This window comes from Pteropus alecto, unplaced genomic scaffold (genome assembly GCF_000325575.1).
Source record: "Pteropus alecto unplaced genomic scaffold, ASM32557v1 scaffold67, whole genome shotgun sequence".
In the NCBI taxonomy this organism is placed as follows: domain Eukaryota; kingdom Metazoa; phylum Chordata; class Mammalia; order Chiroptera; family Pteropodidae; genus Pteropus; species Pteropus alecto.
Genome location: NW_006441061.1, coordinates 6,820,681 through 6,836,541, shown reverse-complemented (window position 1 = coordinate 6,836,541; position 15,861 = coordinate 6,820,681). Strand labels below are relative to the sequence as shown.

General features: G+C 55.9%; 1 protein-coding gene across 1 annotated transcript in view; it reads right to left on the bottom strand.

Annotated features, from left to right (window-relative positions):
* The window catches only part of NTNG2 (netrin G2), a 62,712-nt gene extending 47,258 nt beyond the window's left edge, over window positions 1-15,454 (bottom strand). The window contains exon 1 of the mRNA XM_015594128.2: window positions 14,764-15,454. Coding sequence (XP_015449614.1) covers window positions 14,764-14,976 — 213 coding nt within the window. The 5' untranslated portion in view covers window positions 14,977-15,454. The remainder of the gene's footprint in view (window positions 1-14,763) is intronic.
* Between the last annotated feature and the right edge of the window lie 407 nt (window positions 15,455-15,861).

Genomic DNA, 15,861 nt, shown 5'->3' with positions numbered 1-15,861 from the left:
CCCAAGACGACCTGGCTGTGTCCGCCTCTCCCACCTGCCTCACGCCTTCCTGCTTCGTTTTAAGCCTCCGCATGGAGGATTTTATGGGCATCGGACCTTGAGACGATGATTCTTCACGTGAAATTTCATTTTCTCTATTTGTGATAATCCTACGTGATAAGGTGCAACGCCAAATCTCGTTTTTAAAATGGGGAAACTGAGGCACGGGTTCGGCACGGGAGACAGAAGTGGCACGAGGCGCTCCCATGTCCGTGGTCGGTGAAAAGCCCACCTGCCTCTGCTACAAAGTCAGTCCCTGGCTTAGGGAAAACGTAATGAATTTTTTGTGCCTCAGATGTCTCTGTCTACAAAACATACACAAAATCCTTACGGATCTTTTCATGATCTCATTGAAGCCATTTCCCACCTTATTTTCAACTCCTCTGTCCCACCCTAGGCTGTTGAGGGCGGCACCCACTGTCTGGAATTCCTCCCCTCTCCCCCGACCCCTTTGCAGGTGTCTGCTCGGATTCCCCTTCCCCAGGGAAAAAGTGCCTGGCCACCGCCCCACCCCTGGGACAAGTGCGTGATCGGTGCCTTAGTGGCTTCCTCGGTTAATTACGTGTGTGGGCCCCCTGGATGCCCCGTGGAAGCACCCGGCCCACGCAAGGTGCTTCATCAAGCGTTGCAGAGTGACTCCCCCTCCTCAGCGGGTCCCTCCCCAGGCACTCCACACTCAAGAGTAGGTCTCAGGACACAGCGCCCAGTGGGACGGGGTGCCCCCGTGCCGATGGCCACAAGCCGAGACCTTCGAGGGTGTCCTCTTGCTGGTCTCTGAGGAGTTAAGTGGTGGGGCGGAGGGAGAGTAAGAAGTCCCTGGGGCTGCCCTACGCCTGGGCATACCTGGACAGGTGCATCGCTCTGCGGATGAAGCCCTTGGTGGGGGTGAGGGGGCAAGGCTGACTAGTAAAGTTTCATTCATTCATTCATTCATTCATCAGCTCTTTCTGAATGTCCTCTGTGTGCAAAATCGCCCCTGAGAAGCGGTGACCCGACCTGGGAAGGGGGAGCGGGTACGAAAGTATTCCTGGCCTTGGGGTCAGAAATTCTGCTCCAAACTGAAAGCAAACCAACCACAACCAACGAAGCAGAACCCTCTGTAGTGACTGAGACGCCTGGCCGGGTCTGGGATCCAAGGAAGGGCCGTGATGTCAGCCCAGCCGTCGCCTTCCACCCCACTTCACAGGTGAGGACACTGAAGCCCCTAGAGGCCAGGCACTGACTCGAGGTCACGCTTCTGGTAACCTAGGCACGCCGACCCCTCGTGGGAGCGTTCAGCGCTCTGCTGTGACCACTGGAGCAGTCACTCGTGGCTCGGTCCTGTGGATGGCATACATGATATGCCATCCTGGAGGGGAGCTGGCTGGGGTGGTCAGGAAGGCTTCCTGGGGGAGGCGAGATCTCAGAATGACAGGCTCAGAAGGGCGGGGGGCCTGGATGTGGACAGGTAGAGGGAGATCAACCAGGCCGTGAGGAAAATTCCCTGTGCTGAGAGACCAAGGGCAGGGGCCGGCCGGCCGTGCAGCAAGCTGCAGGGAGAGAGGGGTTAATGCATTTGGCTGGGCCCGGAGCCTGGTGGGGAGCACTGGAGACAAGGCCAAGGGGGAGGCCTGGAGCCAGGCGGCGGCCTTGACATTTAGCAGCTGCAGGAAGGCCCTGCCTCTGGCCAGCCAGCCTCTTCCAGGAAGAGAGGGTAGGAACCTGGGAACAAAAGGCGAGCGGCGAGCTGGCACCCCTCGCCCTGAGGAGGGCGGAGCAAGGATGGAGAGCCTGCAGCTCAGACGCAAGGCAGGTTCTGAGAGCAAACTCGGCATGCCTGAGGCCGGGAGGGACCCAGCCACGTGGCGGTTCTCAGATCTGGCTGCGTCCTGGGACCACCGGGAAGCCTTCGTACATCCAGATGCCCGGGCCCAGCCCAGAGACGTGGCTGAGAACTGCTCAGGGACCTAGTAGAGCCAGGAGTCTGCAAAGCCGGGCTCTGCCACCCCCACTCCTTCCAGAGCCCCAGCTGCCATTGGGGACTGGGGCCTCCGAGAAGGTCCCAAAGCTTAGACGTGTGGGGAACGGAGGAGGCAGCCGCACAACCGGAACCCCCTTTCCTGCCGCAGAGACGCCCCTTCCGGTTAGACTCGGCCGAGGGCACTCCCGGCCAACCGCATCGGGTCCTCGGGAGCAGGACCTGTCCTGGGTGCCTGGCTGATGACAGCTTCTCGGGAGACTCCAATATGCAGCCAAGGTCGAGGCCACTGCCTTGCGGACCCTGCGGTGGGACGATTCTCCATTGCAGGGGGGCACCGGGTCCCCCGACCGCCTTTCCTACCCGTCCTCTTTCCTGAGCCTCTCTCCCTCCTCAGGCCTGAGGGGCAGCCAGGCACTTGGGTACCCCGAGCGGGAGGGGCAGGCTGCCCCCAGGGCAGACGCCACGCGCCCCTCCGCACTGCCCCCCCACCCTCTATTTTTAGGTCCATTATTGCCCATTGTTGGGTGCATTTTTCCCACTCCTTCCCCAGAAAAGCAGATCAGATTCCCCTAGGCAAAGCCGTCTCGCCTTCCCCAGAGCTGGTGCGTGGGAGCGCACACACTGCCAAAAAGACATGAAATAAGTGAATTATCAAATAAGTGGATTAGCAGACTCTGTCATGTCTCAGAGGGCAGAGGGGGTGGGTAAACGCCACCGTCCCTCCTCCCCAGCCCTCTCTCCTGACATGGTGTGCTGGGGGAGGAGAGGCTGACAGGGACAGTATGCTCGCCGAGCACAAATGGCCACACACACACACACACACACGCACGCGCGCACACCAGACTCAATTTATTAGGTGTGTTCTGAGATACTCAGAGTGCCTCATGTCAGCTATGTGGCCTGGTTGGGAGCTGGCGCTGCGTCTAGGCAGCCCGGGAGGGAGGTGCCAGGCTCCTCTACTTAGAAGCTGTGTGACTTTGGGCAAGTGGCTTAACCTCTCTGAACCTCAGGCTCCTCGTTTTCAAATGGCTACAAAAATGGGATCTATCCTAAGTGTTCTGTGAGGATTCAATGAGCTAGTTTAGGTCAAGTTCTTAGTATACAGTAGGCACTCAATAAATGTAAGCTGTTGCTGGTCTGAGGAAGAGAAGGTGGAGGAGGAAGATGGGGAATCAAAGAAATCCTCAGACAACAGGACTGGTCGGTTACAAGACAAACGGTGATTTTCCTGAGCTTAAGGCCCCCAGAGGGTCCACAGGGGCCACAGGTGGACTCGGGGTGGCTCAGGAAGCCCTGTGAGTGTGTGTAACTCTGTGTGTGTGTGTGCTTGAATGTGTGTATACGCTTGTGTGAATATGTGTGTATGTGTGTGTGCACGTGTGTATTGTTGAAAGAATGCCATAGGTTCTTGAAGGGGCTATGACCCCCCCAAAAGTAGGGCCCAGCTCTGGGGTCTTGCTGCAGAGGTGGGGGCTGGTCTCCTGCCTTTGTCTGTCCCCGGGTCTTCCCCAGGGGTCACTGCTCTTCCCCATACCTCTCCCTCTCGCTCTAGGTTTGACAGCCCCAAAGGCCAGAGGCAGAATCTGGGGACCCAGCGGGATTCGAAGATCGAGTACACAGACCCCTTCATGTCGCAGACAGGAAGCCCACATCCCAAAGGGGAATGAGACTCGCCTGCGGTCAGGTCACCCAGCGCCACGCAGCCAATCCAATGGGGAGCCTTGTCCCCAGGAGCCCTGACTCAGTATGGGGCCAACCCCAAAGCTGTTGGCAAGGGCTTTGGATGGCACCTGGGGTAGGGACGGGGACAGAGGCCACATGCCCCTTGGACGGCTGCCTGCTCTTTTTGCTCCTTTGGTTATTTCTTGATTCCCCGGAGGGAGGGCACAATCTGTGAATGAGCAGGCGCTGTCCAGCTTCTGTGGGCCGGAAGCAGGGGGAGGGCAGGGCGCAGGGACGGGAGCTCCGGGGTCACCTGCGGGCTCCGTCTGTCACCGGCCTCCTTTTCACTTCTGGCCAACGACATGGTCGTGTTTCATTTCCTTTAATTTCCCTGGTCGATGCTTAGAGTCAAGTGGACAAATGACTCGGGCAGCAGGAGGGAGCTGGAACGAGGGACCGAGGGGGTTCAGAGTGTCCCAAAGCACCCAGGACAAACTGGACGCCAGATCCTAGGAGATGGGGCCCTGTCCCTTGAATAGGAGGGGAGACTCTAGATGTCCCCAGGTTAGGATCTGGACGGATCCACAAAATGGATTCGTTTACTTCTTTTCTACCAGGGAGCCCCTGCGAGGTGAGGTGATCCTGGGTCGCCTCTAACTGCCAATCTCGGGCAGGCCTTTAGACTGTTGTCCAGAACACAGCAGGACGGGACAGGGGTCCAGGCCCTGTAGACAGATCCCAGCTTGTCGCTGGCTGTGCAAACTCAGGCAAGTCTCCCCATCTCTCTGAGCTCTGAGCCCCCCTCTCCTCATCTGCAATGGAGAGGATGCGAAACACTATGCACAGAGAGTGCTTTGCAGGGTGCCTGGCACCAGGGAGGCCTGGGAACACCGCTGCTGAATCCTGGAGGTGGGACATGGTGCAGAAGCACCAGCCCTCGGCAATGCGCATGCGTGTACTCCCCGCTGGGCTTGGACCCGCGCGCACGCACCCCACACCCGACGTCAGGGCCACCAGCCCTCGGCAATGCGCATGCGTGTACTCCCCAGGCTCTGACTCTCCGAAACCCCCAGCTGAGGGCTGGGCTTGGACCCGCGTGCACGCACCCCACACCCGACGTCGCGGGTAATCACGGAGGCTGACGTCGCAAGGATCGCCCACCGCCTACCATCCTGCCTCACCCTTGGCCTTGCACGCCTGCCACAAACATCCCCTTCCTGCCGGTCTTTCAAGATGCTGCCACAGCAAGGAGAACCCTGATTTGTGGATGGGCTGTGGGTGGTGGCCTCGGAACCCTCAGGGCCAGCTCTGAGCAGTGCCCAGTCACCAGGGGCTACAGGCGGGCATGAGAGCTCACCTGAGCAGTCCAGAGAGCAAATGGGTTAACCTTAGGACCACAGCTATCCTGAAGGGATAGCTCCGGCACCCCACTGACTGCAGGGGTTTCGAGGTCAAATCCATGGGAGCAGGTCAAACTCCTGGGTCTGCTGCTCCCTCACTGGTTGCCCAAGGAAATCACTTCCTCTTGCTGGGCCTCAGTTTCCCCATGTAAGAAATGTGGTGGGCAGATTCTATTAGTGGCTTCATCTTGTGTCACAGAAGCCCTCGGACTGCCTGGCGTGGGGGGCTTGAGGGCCCACGGTGGGGCAGAGGGCCACCAGCAGCCAAGCTCCAGACACCCACTGCCCCTTAAGTGCCCACTGTAATGCCTCATGGATCTCGGGGTGCCTCTGGGCTTAGACAATCTCTAAGACCCATTTCACATTGCACACTCCTCGTTTGAGATGAGGGATAATTACCATCGGCATTCGTTTATCACCTACTATGTGCAAGCACTGTGGCGTATCAAAGGTAGCGACACAGCATCTGGTGCCCCGGTGAGTGCGGGAGAGAAGGGAAACCGGAAACTGGAGAGGCGGTACTCGGAGACGAGAGAGAAGTCACAGGCGACAACATCCCCTCGCGGACTACCTTCTTCTGAGATTCAAGAAGGTAATGACATGTCCTAAAGGACATGTCAGGGAAACAGAGGGCAGGGGCGGAGGAAGTGAGGGGGGGGAGGGGGGAGCATTTGGGCTTCCCCCTCCTCAGGCCTCACCAGAGTCCAAGTGACTAGGGCTGGAGTTTGGGCCTGGACTCTGCCACTCGGCATCGGAGCTTCAGTTTCCTCCTCTGTGAAATGGGACAATGAGAGAGAAGTAGGGGACACGCAGGAGGGCTCGATGAGATGATGCACAGAGAGTGCTGGGCGCCTCCGTGGAATGATTTCCGTAGCCCAGAAACAAACGCTCACATCTACGGTCGATTGATTTTCAAGATGGTACCAAGAATATTTGATGGGGGAAGGAACCGTCTCTGCAACAAACGGAGCCGGGAGAACTGGATCTTCACATGCAAAAGAATGAAGCTCATCGTAGACCATGTGCAGAAGTGAATTCGAAATGGATCAAAGACCTAAAGGTAAGAGCTTAAAACTATAAAAATCTTAGCAGGAAACATAGGGGTAAACATTTATGAACTTGCATTTCGCGGAGGTTTTCTAGGTATGACGTCAAAAACACAAACGACAAAAAGAAAAAATAGGTAAATTAGACTTGACTGAAATAAAGAAGTTTGTGCATCGAAGGACACGATCAAGAGTAAAAGATTATCTGGAGAAAGGGGGAAATGTTTTCAGTGTCCGACAAGAATCTAGTATCTAGAATTTATAAAGAACATGCACCGCTCAACGACGAAAAGACAAACAACTCAATTTAAAAATGGGCACAGGACTTGGATAGATATCTCTTCTAAGAAGACATACAAATGGCCAATGAGACGATAACACCCAGCATCACTGGTCATCAGGAAAATGCAAATCAAAACCGTAATGAGATATCACTTCCTACCCACTAGGATGGCCATGATAATAAAAAACAAAAATGGAAAATACCAAGTGTTGGTGAGGATGTGGAGAAAATGGCCCTCTTGTGCAGAACGTGTGGTGGGAATGTAAAATGGTGTAGCGGCCATGGAACATACTTTGGCAGTACCTCAAAAACTTAAATATAAAGATGACCAAAGGACTCAACAATTCCACTTCTGGGCATATATACCCAAGAGAAATGAAAACATATGTCCACACAAACACATCTTCATAACAATATTATTCATGATAGCCCCAAAGTGGAAACGTGTACAATGAAATATTACGCAGTCGTGAAAAGGAGCGAGGCATTGACACGTGCTACAGCTCGATGAACCTTAAAAACATCACGCTGAGTGAAAGAAGCCACTCACAAAAAGTCATACATCGTGCGAGTCCATTAATATGAAATGTCTGGAATAAGCAAATCCATAGACACGGAAAGCAGACATGCAGTTGCCAGCGGTTGCGGGGGATGGGGAGTGGTTGTTAACGGGACCAGATTTTCTTTTGGGGTGATGAAATGTTTGGGTACTGGATAGAGGTGCCACTTTGCACAATGTTGTGAATGTGCTAAATGCCACTGAATTGTATACTTACGAACGGTTAGAAAGGCAAATTTTATGTTAGATATATCTTACCACAATTAAATTGGGTTGGTTAATTTCATGTTATGTGAATTTCACCTCAATTGAAAAATTAAAGAACAAAATTTTAAACGCCCTCATCAGAAGAAAATAAATTGTAACTATGTATGGTGATGCATGCTAACTTATTGTAGCGATCTTTTCGTAATATATACATGTATCAAATTATTATGTTGAACACCTAAAACTAATACAATGTGATATGTCAATTATGTCTCAATTTAAAGATTTAAAAAAATTATTTAGAAGTGGACACCAGAGTGGAATCACGTGATGTAGCATTGTAGTGTTAGCAGTTGCTTTGTTTTTCTTTGTTTTGATGTTCATTTATGAGAATACTATAATAAAGGGATTTGAACAACAACAAAAAAAGCCTAGTGCTGTGTTGGGCACAGGGTACACACCAGAACCCCTCTTTCTACACTGGAGTCCCCATGGCATCTGTTTGTGACCATTGTCAGCCTAGATTCCCCCAAACTCCTAGAATGTATCTGGCAATCACCCAGGAGCACCGGACGATTAATCTAGGCAAAACCCATCATCGTACAGCTGGGGAAACTGAGGCTGAGGGCCTTGGCCTGGTGTGCCAGCAGCAGGGAGCTCCGGGCCAGCGGTCACCCTGCTCCAACGTGCCGCCTCCCCCTCGCCCCCCGCCGGCAGTTGGTGTGTACTCAGGGAATTAGAAACACATTTTCATACGTTTAAGCAAATCTGCTGCTGATGATGAAAAACAAATTAGAACCTGCAAACCAAAGCCGCACAGGACGGGTTTCGGCCTCATCTGCTGTTTCTCACTTTCCTCGTCCCCCCGGGCCCCTCCAGGAAGGAGCGGGCTTCTTTGTGGACCACACGGGGACCTGGCCAGGTCCGGGGCAGGAGGGTCTGGGGCCTGGGCTGCATGACAGGAGCAGAGCTCTGCAGCCCGGGCCTGTTCCTGGGGTGGGGATGGCTGGGCATTGAGGGCGAGGGGTGCGGCTTGGCACCTGCTCCTGGGAGCCTGCCAGGCTCTGTTCCAGCCCCGTGGCCTGTGCCTTCTGTGCCCTGTGGGCACCCTCAGGCCTCTGCCTACCCAATGTTCCTTCCTCCCCTCCCGCCCACCACGCCCTTGGCCGAATCCTCCCCACACCCCAACTCTAGGGTTGACCAGCTCCCCCGTTTAGTGGACCTCAGGAAGTCTCCGTCTATTCATTCATCAAACGGCACAGTAACATCCCCAGCCCACAAGCTCATGGGGGCTTCAATGACGTGAGCAGGTGCGGTGGCTTGTCCCCTCCCCGCCATCCACGCGCTCTCCCCTCATGTCACCCGTACCCCATTCCCCTGCGTCTTTGCACACGCCATTTCCTCTGCCCTACCACCGCTCCTCTGAGCCCTTCCAACGCTTCGAGGCCATAGGCCACCCCGGTGCCCAGCCCTGTGACCGCCACAGCCCACGCGACTATACGCCGCGTTCCACTCTTGGCTGACAGGATCATCTTCCGTCTGTATTTTCTACTTTTACTCTTTTTGTCTCTCAAGCTAAATTCTAGGACTGGGTGGGGGGAGGGGGGAATCCCTTTCTGGAACATTGCTTTGGTGCCAGTCCCAGCTGAGGCCTTTACATGCCTGTCTCATCTCATTCGGACAAATTTGAGGCTGTGTCTAGAATCGCCCTCATTTTCAGATGGCAAAACCGAGGCTCAGGGCCACAGGGGACTTACCCAAAGTCCCACAGCCCGAGGGGCGGGAGAGGCACGAGCCCACATTTGCCCCGTCCCACATCCCAAGTTCTCGTCCACAGCTGGGCAGCCTGCCTGTCCGTCCACGGTCCTTCTCCCCGACCTCAGCACATGCGGGATTGGGGTGACTCGTGATAATACATGCAATAGAGGAGCAAAATGAAAATGCATTCAAAATTGGGGCCGGGGAATGTGGAGACAGAAGAGGAAGTTGAGCCTGGGGGAAGCAGGGCTATGTAGACGGGAAAGTTCCAGAACCCCTAAGTCTCCGACACTCTTTGGAAGGATGTCCCTCCCCAGGCCCCTTCCTTCCCCACTGCGTTCCAGTTGCATCGGCCCCTACCTACGGGGTATCTGGACCCAAACCCGCTCTCATAAGTAAGGGGCAAGGATCTCACCCTGTGGGCCTAAGACATCGCAGGCAGCGCTGTCTGCCAGGAAGGAGACGTCACTGCTACAGGATGTCATGATAAAACTATTCTCGGCCCAGGCTGGGCCCTGCCTCGGGCGCTTCAAGAGACTGAGCGGCTTTAACGAAGGGTTGGGTGAAGCTCCAGAGCAGCCACTTTCTGCTTAAGGACAGAGCCGTACAGATCTGGTGTCATCCGAATGGCAAATCCCACAGAACAGGGACTCAAAGGAAGAGAAGCAGAGACTCTGGGGCCGACTCTGTCCGGATCGAAACCTTAGTTCTTCCTGCAAGACTCAGCCCCGATCTCTCCTCCTCCGAGAAGCCTTCCTGGATCACACCGTCCTTCCATCCACCCATCCACTTGTTCAGTAAGCGCTTACCGGGTGAGCACTGACTGAGCCAAGAGGGAGGGGTGTAGAGATGAAGAAGACAGCCCTGACTTTGAGGAACTCACAGTCCCAGAAAGAAGCACGCATCGGGAGTGTAATAACTAGCATGACTTGAGCATCCACTATCTGCCAGGCACTGTGCTCGTGACAGTCCCGGATGTGTTAATAGCCCCAGTTTAAGGAGATAAGGCTCAGAGAGGTTAAGGTCATGCCAAAGGTTGCACAGCATGAGATGCCAACGTCCACCTCTTTGCCTCTAGGGCCCCAGCTCTTACCCATTAGGCCACAATGGCAGGACGTGCGTGGATGGGGATGTCCTAACCCACTTGGGCTAGGCAGTCTGGGAGGAGGTGAGGTCCACCCTGAACTTCGAAAAAGGGGCTGGGGCTCTCCAGATAAACTCGAAAGCCTCAGAAATGGAGGACGCAAAGAAAGGCATTGCGGGTGGAGGAGACGCGCGGACACAGGCAGGGACGGGGCGCGCTGGGCGAGCGGCAAAGGCTGACGGGAGAGACGGGCCTTCGCCTTCTCCGCGGCCCCAACGTCGGTCCCGCCACGCCCACCCGTCAGCCGCGCATGGTCTTTAACAGCCGTTGTGTTTCCCGTGCCCGTGGACTTGGATCTGCAAGTGACCTCCCTTTCCCCTCAGAACCGCGCCTGGCACGAGGTCAGACCTGGAACGCCCGCCAGCTGGGGGGGTGTAACGGGGAGAGGAGGGAGGCTGCGAGGGGTGTCCCCACGCTCTCCTCTGAGGGTCGGGGGCCAGGACACAGAGGGAGGGGAAGGGCGTCTGAGCCGGGGGCTGGTCAGCTCGGCCCTGCCGCATGGGAACTTTCTCTGAGCATGAAGGCCTGGCAGGAGGTGGGGCGTCTGTGACCTTGATTCTTCACGTGGTTTACAACGTCATGGAGGGGAGGGGCTGGAGGACTCCAGGGCCCACCTGCCATCGGCATTCATTGTGGCCTTGGGGGAGGGATGGGGTCGTCTGCTCTGCATCTGGGTAAACTGAGGCACAGAGAAAGTAACGCAGGTTCTAAGGAAGTCGTGTGCTTAGAGATGCACGTTCACCGCCTTCTCTCGGTTTTCTCAACTACCAAGGCCAAGGCGCCTGTGTGCTAAAGTCACCTTAGATACAATGTTTACTGTTCATCTATTACACAGTATCGGATTATCAAGCTCGGATAAACGACGATATCAAAGCCTCACACTAGAACAGAGCTTCCTCTTTAAGCATGGGGGCGCATCATGACAGAAGCATGTCCTTCTCCCGGGAAGTTGGTGGGGCAGGCAAGGCAGCCAGCATCATCTCCCTCACGGATGGGGAAACCGAGGCTCAGAGAGTTTAAGGAGCTGCCCATGGGCGGAGTGGCAAAGCCGGGATGTGAGCTCAGGTCGTCAGGTCCCAGCCCGTGGACCTCGCTGGGATATGGTGCCTCCTCCCTCTGGGACCTCGTTCAGAGCCACCAACATCCCGAGACTTCACCAACATCCCCGGCTCCATCCCCACATTCCCAGGAGCTTTGCAACTCCTGCTCTGTCCTGCTCCCTCAGCAGCGACCCGCCTCGCCCGCCTCCCCCCGTCCCCCCGCCATCTGCAAAGATGCCCTGGCAACATGGACCACACGGGTCACCTACTACAGACCGAATAGGTGGAGCAGTATTCCCCAGACCATGCCCTGTGTGTGTCCAACACCCCTGGATCTCTGGTTAAAACACAGCTTCTGCCTCAGCAGGTCTGGGGCGGGGCCTGGCACTCTGCATGTCTACCAAGGTTGAGGCTACGCTCCTGGTCCAAGGCCGAGACTTTGGGTAGCAAGTGGGTGGCTGTAGGAGCACTCCGAACACCGCCCGCCCGGCCTGGGGCTGGTGCTGGCACGCTCTCTCCAGGAGAGGCAGTGGGCCTGCCTGCGAAGGGCGGAGAAGCTTTTCCCTCCTTCTCCTTGGCCCTGCAGCCTCACCTGGCTGGCCCTCTCCACTGGGGCCTGGGACTTGGGGGATGGGCTCTCGTCTCCTGCAGCTCTTGCCCAAGTCTCCTTGGTTGAGAGCCTGTCCCTATTAATTCTTATTGTGCCTTTAGAGCCAATAGGTTTTTATTTATTCATTTATCTTGGTCTCCTTCCCCCGCCCCTTCCTCACCAGGCTGGAATTTGCAATTCAGTTCTCAGGTGGCCTTGCTGAAGGACAGAAGCCTGGCGGGGAGACAGGGTCTGCACCATGAACCCTGAAAAGGGCAGCCACCCCTCGGCCCCTCTTCCTCCCTCAGGGTGCTCCTGGGCTCACACTCCAGTGGGCTGGAAGCTGGGGCAGCCCAGCACCCGCTGCAGGTCGGGTACCTGAGAATTGAGACCCACCCCGTGATTGCTAGGCTAAGCGGGCAGAGGGCCACCTGGCTACCATTAGGGCGCCCCCTGGTGGCTTGTTAACACCACCTGCTGTGGCGGGACGAGTTTAAGCTGCTTGAGCAGAAACCTCCTACTTGCTGCCCTGAGACCAGAAATACAGGGCGTGGCATCCTCAAGGCTGGAGAGAGGCAAAGAAAAGGCAGAGACACCACGGAGGGCGTGATCACAGCCATGATAAATGAATAACAGCGACCGCACATGGAGCACCTACTATGTGCCGGCACTGCTCCTGCGCACGTGGCCTGGCTGCATCCTCCCACCAGCACCGCGAAGCGTTCTCTCTGCTTCGCAGAGGAAGAACACGAAGCTGGGACCCGGGAGGCCGAGCCTCCTGCTGGGTAAGTTCCCAGCCTGCCTTCTAGACAAAGTGACCTTGGCGGGATTTGAGCAACACCTTCTAATCTCTAAACCGGGATTAGAATAAGCACCTGCTTCACAGCACCCTAGAGAAGATGAAACGAGACTCGCACCGGACCTGCTTGGGTGGAGCTGCAGGAACGGTGGCATTGGGGGGCCAAAGCCACCTGGCTGTGACCCCTTCCTCCCTAGAAAAGCTGCCCCCCCCAGGAAGGCATCCCTCCACCTGTCAAAGCAGCGTCCCCATCCTCATCAGCTGCACCTTCGTAATCAAAGGCAGGACTGACTGGACGGCAGCCCGTAATGAAATATATAAGTCCACCAGACAGGTGTCGAGACACTGAAGACCCACCTTGCGGGAGATGTTGGAATTAAACTCTCCTTACCTGTCTTCTCAGGAGAGGAGGAGGAGGGGACGAAGGCCTCTCCCAGAGCTCAGGGCTCAAGGACATCTGCCTGGGCTCAGGCTAGGCAGCATGAAGACCATGGGGGTGACCGCCCCATCCTGGAGCTACACTGGGTTCTCTTCTCTGTGGGGGTGGGGGCAGAGCAGGGGTCCAGGGCTAACAGCATCTAAGCCAGCTTTAGCCAGGAGAGGGCCTTGGACTCCATCTGATGGTCATGTCCACCTCTCCAGCCCTGACTGGAAGCTGGTCCAGTGAATTATGATTTAGCTATCCTGCCCCCCACCCCCACCCCAGCACATTAAGGCAATGATTAATATTTAAGAGAAGAAATATAGTCAAGACTCTAATATGAGAGACAGGGCTCGATTCTGCTCAGGGACTGTGTGGAGAAGTCTTCACGTGTGCTGGGGTGGGCGGCCAGACTGAGATGTGGACCCAGAACTGGGCTCTCCCCTTGGCCTTGCCCCTGACTCTCAGGGGCCGGCCCCCTTGCCCACTCCTGAGCCAGTGAAGTTCTGGGGCCTCTGGTGCAGTGATCCCCACGACCATCTGGCCCCTGGCTCCCAGCCCTGTGCTGCCTTCTCCTTCTCTCCCCAGCCCAGCCACCACCCACAGTGACAGCCTCATGACAGCTGACCATCCACATGGGAATCTACCTTCCTGGGCTGACTGCTCTGTGATAGGCCCGAAGTGTCTCATGGATTGAGGTGTCCTCAGGGGCCTCGTGGGGATACCCACTCAGTCCAGCCATAAACCCGGGTACCCAGAGGCTCCCCGAGGACACAGAGGCAGCAGCCACCCCGAGATGACATAGAGCCCTTCTAGTCAGTTCCTGCAGCCCGGCTGCCCTGCCCGGCCTCCGGCCAGGCACGGGGCCTCCGGAGCCCCGTCTAGTGGGGAGGAGCCACTCAGCACGCAGTTTCGCTCAGTGACTTCAGAGCTAGATGTTTGAGTCAGTGCCACCACTTCCCGGAGTGTGACTTTGGGCCTCAGTTTCTCCATCCGTGTGATGGGAATGACAACAGTTGATTGCTCTGTGCCAGACCCTATTCTGAGCAGTTTACACGTATGAATTAACTCACTTACTCCTTCCAACGACCTAGTATGTGCTTTATGTGCCCATTTTACAGATGATGGAGCAGAGCTCCAGAGCCGCCACTGGTCCAGAACCCACTCCCTAAAACTCCTACTTTATATAACACAGAATCAACCTTGCTGAGCTGCGGGAAGGGATGACACATACTAAACTCTCAGCCCACGCACTCAGGCGCTCGCATAAATGATCCCTCCTAATACTCCTGTTGTTGTTAATATTACTTGAGTACTGAAGTACTCTGTGGCACAGAGGGATGGCACCAGCCACAAATACCCTCTGCACTTCCGTCAAACCTTCCCCTGCAAAGTGCCAACTCCGTCCTCGGCATACTCTGGCCTGGCAAAACTGTTTGCTGGGCGGGACAGGAGGTTTCGAGACAGAAGAGATGAACAGAGGTCGGTCAGACTGCAGCCTTGCAAATAGTACCTCGCTTACTCGCCCAGAATGCTGACTTCCCACAATGGAGGCAGGGCTTATCTTTGAGGCTGGAATTACAACCACTTTGATCTTCCTGAGAGGAGCCGATCTGGCGGTCAGCTGGCCAAGAATTTTCCCACCCCAGTGAATGATGTCATGTGACCCCAGAGTCCACAGGGTGGCCTTTGCTCTGGCACCTTTCCAAGGCGGGACAGAGACTTGATCCCAACTCAAGATGCAGGAAAGTCGACCGTGCATCTTGGTCCTCCCACTCCGCTCACTCATCCCAAGGGTCTTCCCCCCCTCCCACGTGGCCTGAGCAAACAGAACAGTGGTGGGCGGGCTGACTTACGTGGGAGCAGAATCTCTCCGGCGGGTCTCCGCACGTGATGCCCGAGGGCTCCACCTTCACCCTGACATAGTCCTTCAGGCGCATCACCTTGGGCTGGCAGGCGTAGAACTCCCAGGTGGGGCCCTCATCTGAGGTCACCCAGGATTTGCAGATGTCGTAGTCTCCGGAGGCCAGTGGGAGGCAGTGCAGGAAAAGCGCCAGCAGGTGCAGCATGGCTGTGCAGTCCACAGGGGCACGGCCTCGCGGGGCCCTGGGCAGGCGGCGGCTGGGTCAGGCGGGACTCTGGGCCTCAGCATGGAAAGGCCACATCTACCGGGTGACGGAGGCCGGATGTCCCAGGGACTCGGGCGCTGCCAGGTTGCAAAGAGTGAGGAACTTGTTTTTTCCCAAAAGGCCGATACAGAAAACTCAGAGCCAGCGTTTCTCAGACTGCTGACGAGCAGATCAAAAAGTCGCCCATCACTCGGCGCCCTCCTGACCTTGGCATTACACCTCTCCTCAGAGGTGAACCCGATCAAATCAGGCAGACTCTCAAATTGTGACCATGGATGGAAATGGGGTAGGGAGGAAATCCACAGGGATCTGGCATGAGGCCGGATCGGATTGCCTTTAATTCGTGTCCTTTCGATCAATCCAGGTCTTTAAAGGGCCCTTCATGTGTGATGTGCTCAGCACCACTGCCGATCAGCCCTCTGGCCTGCGTTGTAAAGAAAGAATAAAACCAGGAGGTGGACATGTTAGCTGGGAACGTGTACCCTCTGTGGGGTTAGACTTGGCGTCTCAGACCCATAAGAGAGATTTCTTTTCATATGGGCTTAAAGCAACAACAACCGTGTGGCAGGACTGAAACGTAAAAAAGCGACTGAGAGAGAAGCTCATTCGGCTCTCTTCTGGTGGGGACAGGCACTAATGGGGGTCAGCTGACCTTGGCCGGTAGCCATCGGCAACTTATTATGAAGTTTCTGGTACTTCAGCTCTCAGTGCATCCGGGTACCTGGGGTCTGGCTTGTCTTTCATCGTAAGAGGGGAGGAAAGCTCATTAGCAATAACACCTGCAACAAATTAAAGAGAGAGAGGGGAGGGAGATGAAGGCGTCGC